Source organism: Priapulus caudatus, unplaced genomic scaffold (assembly GCF_000485595.1).
Source record: "Priapulus caudatus unplaced genomic scaffold, Priapulus_caudatus-5.0.1 Scaffold1650, whole genome shotgun sequence".
NCBI classification, from domain to species: Eukaryota; Metazoa; Priapulida; class Priapulimorpha; order Priapulimorphida; family Priapulidae; genus Priapulus; species Priapulus caudatus.
Window position 1 is genome coordinate 74,879 of NW_014578711.1, and position 2,592 is coordinate 77,470.

At 44.5% G+C, this 2,592-nt stretch overlaps 1 protein-coding gene across 1 annotated transcript; it reads left to right on the top strand.

Annotated features, from left to right (window-relative positions):
• Positions 1-418: 418 nt before the first annotated feature.
• Positions 419-1,551, top strand: LOC106817250 (PDF receptor-like; the record flags this gene model as incomplete). The annotated part of the gene is given in 3 exon segments (XM_014821913.1): positions 419-457; positions 663-735; positions 1,444-1,551. Coding segments are annotated over 3 exon segments (220 nt in total), but the record flags the coding sequence as incomplete, so codon positions are not given.
• Between the last annotated feature and the right edge of the window lie 1,041 nt (positions 1,552-2,592).

Here is a 2,592-nt window from a genome sequence, read left to right on the forward strand (position 1 = left end):
AGTAAGTAAATAAATAATTTTAGTTTTTTGTTTGTCGTACTACTATATCGTGTAGTGTTAGTAGTAGTACGTCTTCTACTATAGTAGATTTACTTACTTACTTCTTCTCTCTTCCCCCCCCCTCTCTCTCTCTCTCTCTCTCTCTCTCTCTCTCGCTCGCTCTTTCTCTCGCTTTCTTTCTCTCTCTCACTCGCTCGTTCGCTTTCTCTCTCTCGCTCGTTCGCGCGCGTTCTCTCTCTACCTCGCTATAAGCAAACAGCCTATAGCAAACATAACTAAAGAATATAAAAGCTCTATATATAAGCAGCATAACTTTATATGATATTGGGATGCATATGGACAGTGTTGCAGAATGGGTGGACATTTGCGTGTGTGGGGGTGGGGGGGGGGACGTACGTTGTAGCGCTCACAACTCCAAATGATTGGCAGTGGACTAGACTGGAATAACGGCTGGAATGTAAAGAGCAACGAAATGTGAACTTAAAACATGCACCCATTAAAACTGTGTTCAATTGCAGAGGTAGACGCCTCGGAATCGCGCTTTAGTTGACTATGTACGTGAGTGCCTAATATAATTCATTGTGTTACCCGTAAATGTAATATTGCTCTATATATTTGGCAGTATTTGTTTCAGTGGTTAACTACCTGTTGTTTATTCACAGAATATACCAATCCAGTCACTAGAGAACTGCCGCGCCAGAATGGAGGCGAAGGACAATCTCCCTTTTCAACAAGGTATAAAACATTCCGCATTAAAACATAGACTTATAGTATATAATTATTTATTTTTCATTCTCGTGCGATGATGTTCGTTTCGAAATCTCGTTCACAATGAAAACAGAGTATAAGGTTATTGATGTCAAATGAGCGCAAGAACTGGAGTTACTATTAACATTAGTCATCGATGTACGCCTGGTGCAATTATATGGGTAGACGGGTTTTCTTCCGTTATGTTTCTTAGCCCTTTATTCATGATCCTTTCGATCAATTCCGCTCTACTCGCATCTATCATTCGTATCGTACCTATTCATATATTCATATTTATTCATTTTATGATTTCTTCTATCCATCCTATTCTTCATGCTGCTATACCGATGGTCGAGCTGAAAGGCGATGCGAACCGAAAATATTCTAGACGAGAGCTAACCAATCTAACTAAACGTGCGCACGTTCACATAGGCGTGTGGATGCCTGCCCGTGCACATACACGCATGCGCGCTCATATACGCATCCGCGCACGTACACGAATGCTTGCACGTGCAATTCCTACTAATTATCGTATTCTTGTCTATTCCTTCTATTCTTCCTATCCTACCCTTCCTATCATTTTTATCCATAATCCGTCCTTCTCTTTCCGATTCTTCTTTATCTTTAGGCATATCACTCCACTATAATGTAGACCTAGTAATAATGGCGGATGGTAATTATGGTGCTTGTTTCTAGGGCTATCGTGCGATGCAACGTGGGATTCCTTGCTCTGCTGGCCGGCCACTGCTGCCGGTACGACCGCAGCTCTTCCATGTCCTGCGGTGCGGGGATCCGACACAACGAGTGAGTACGCGACAACGTCTCACAGCAACGTCGCGACAACGTCTCTCTCTCTCTATATATATATATAGAATATATATTAGATTAGAAATTATCATAGATATAGAATTCATATCTATGAGTTTATCGACGTCTGCTCCATCACCGAACGCAAATACCAACTTTGGATTGTCGACCTATAGATCTACAGACGGCCAGATCTCTATAGAGGGGGTTAATCGAAGGAAATGCTAAAAGTGCCTTTTATAAGCAGGCATCCGTTCTATAAGGGTGGGGGTCTCACTGTATCAGAGCCCCCGAAAAGAAACTCCTAAACTAGAAAGAAATTATACTAAACTTTTCTAGACAGGTTCCCGTTCTATATAGATGTGACCGCTAACTCAGGCTTTATTAAAGATATACATATATACTGTAAAGCTATATCTTGAATTACATGCGCATAGGCCTACTCTCTCTTAATACACACATAAAAAAACGCATATAAAACGCATATATATAACATATTATAAGCACGCACGCACGCCGCAGGCACGTACGTATACGCACAATCGTGGTCCACAGACGCGCGCGCGCGTGCGTCGCGCAAAGCCACGCGCGTGTTGTGTTCTGGGAAGGTATCTACATTTCTCTGGGAGGGAGCAGTGGCGTAGCTAGGATTTTTTCAGCAGGGGGNCTTCACAACCACTGGCTCTGCCGCCAGCTTTCAGAATTTCCAGTACAAACGTCTGGAACGGATAATGAACGAGAAAGAGAAAGAGAGAAGTGCGTAGAATAAGAGCTATAAAAAGAACGAGAACGGAAATGGAAGGAAGGGGGGAGTTAGGGATGGAGGTAGGGAGGGAAGGGGGAGTCAGGGATGGAGCTAGGGAGGGAAGGGGGAGTTAGGGATGGAGGTAGGGAGGGAAGGGGGAGTCAGGGATGGAGCTAGGGAGCGAGGGGGTGAGTGAGGGATGGAGCTAGGGAGTGAGGGGGGAGTGAGGGATGGAGCTAGGGAGCGAGGGGGGAGTGAGGGATGGAGCTAGGGAGCGAGGGGGGAGTGAGGGA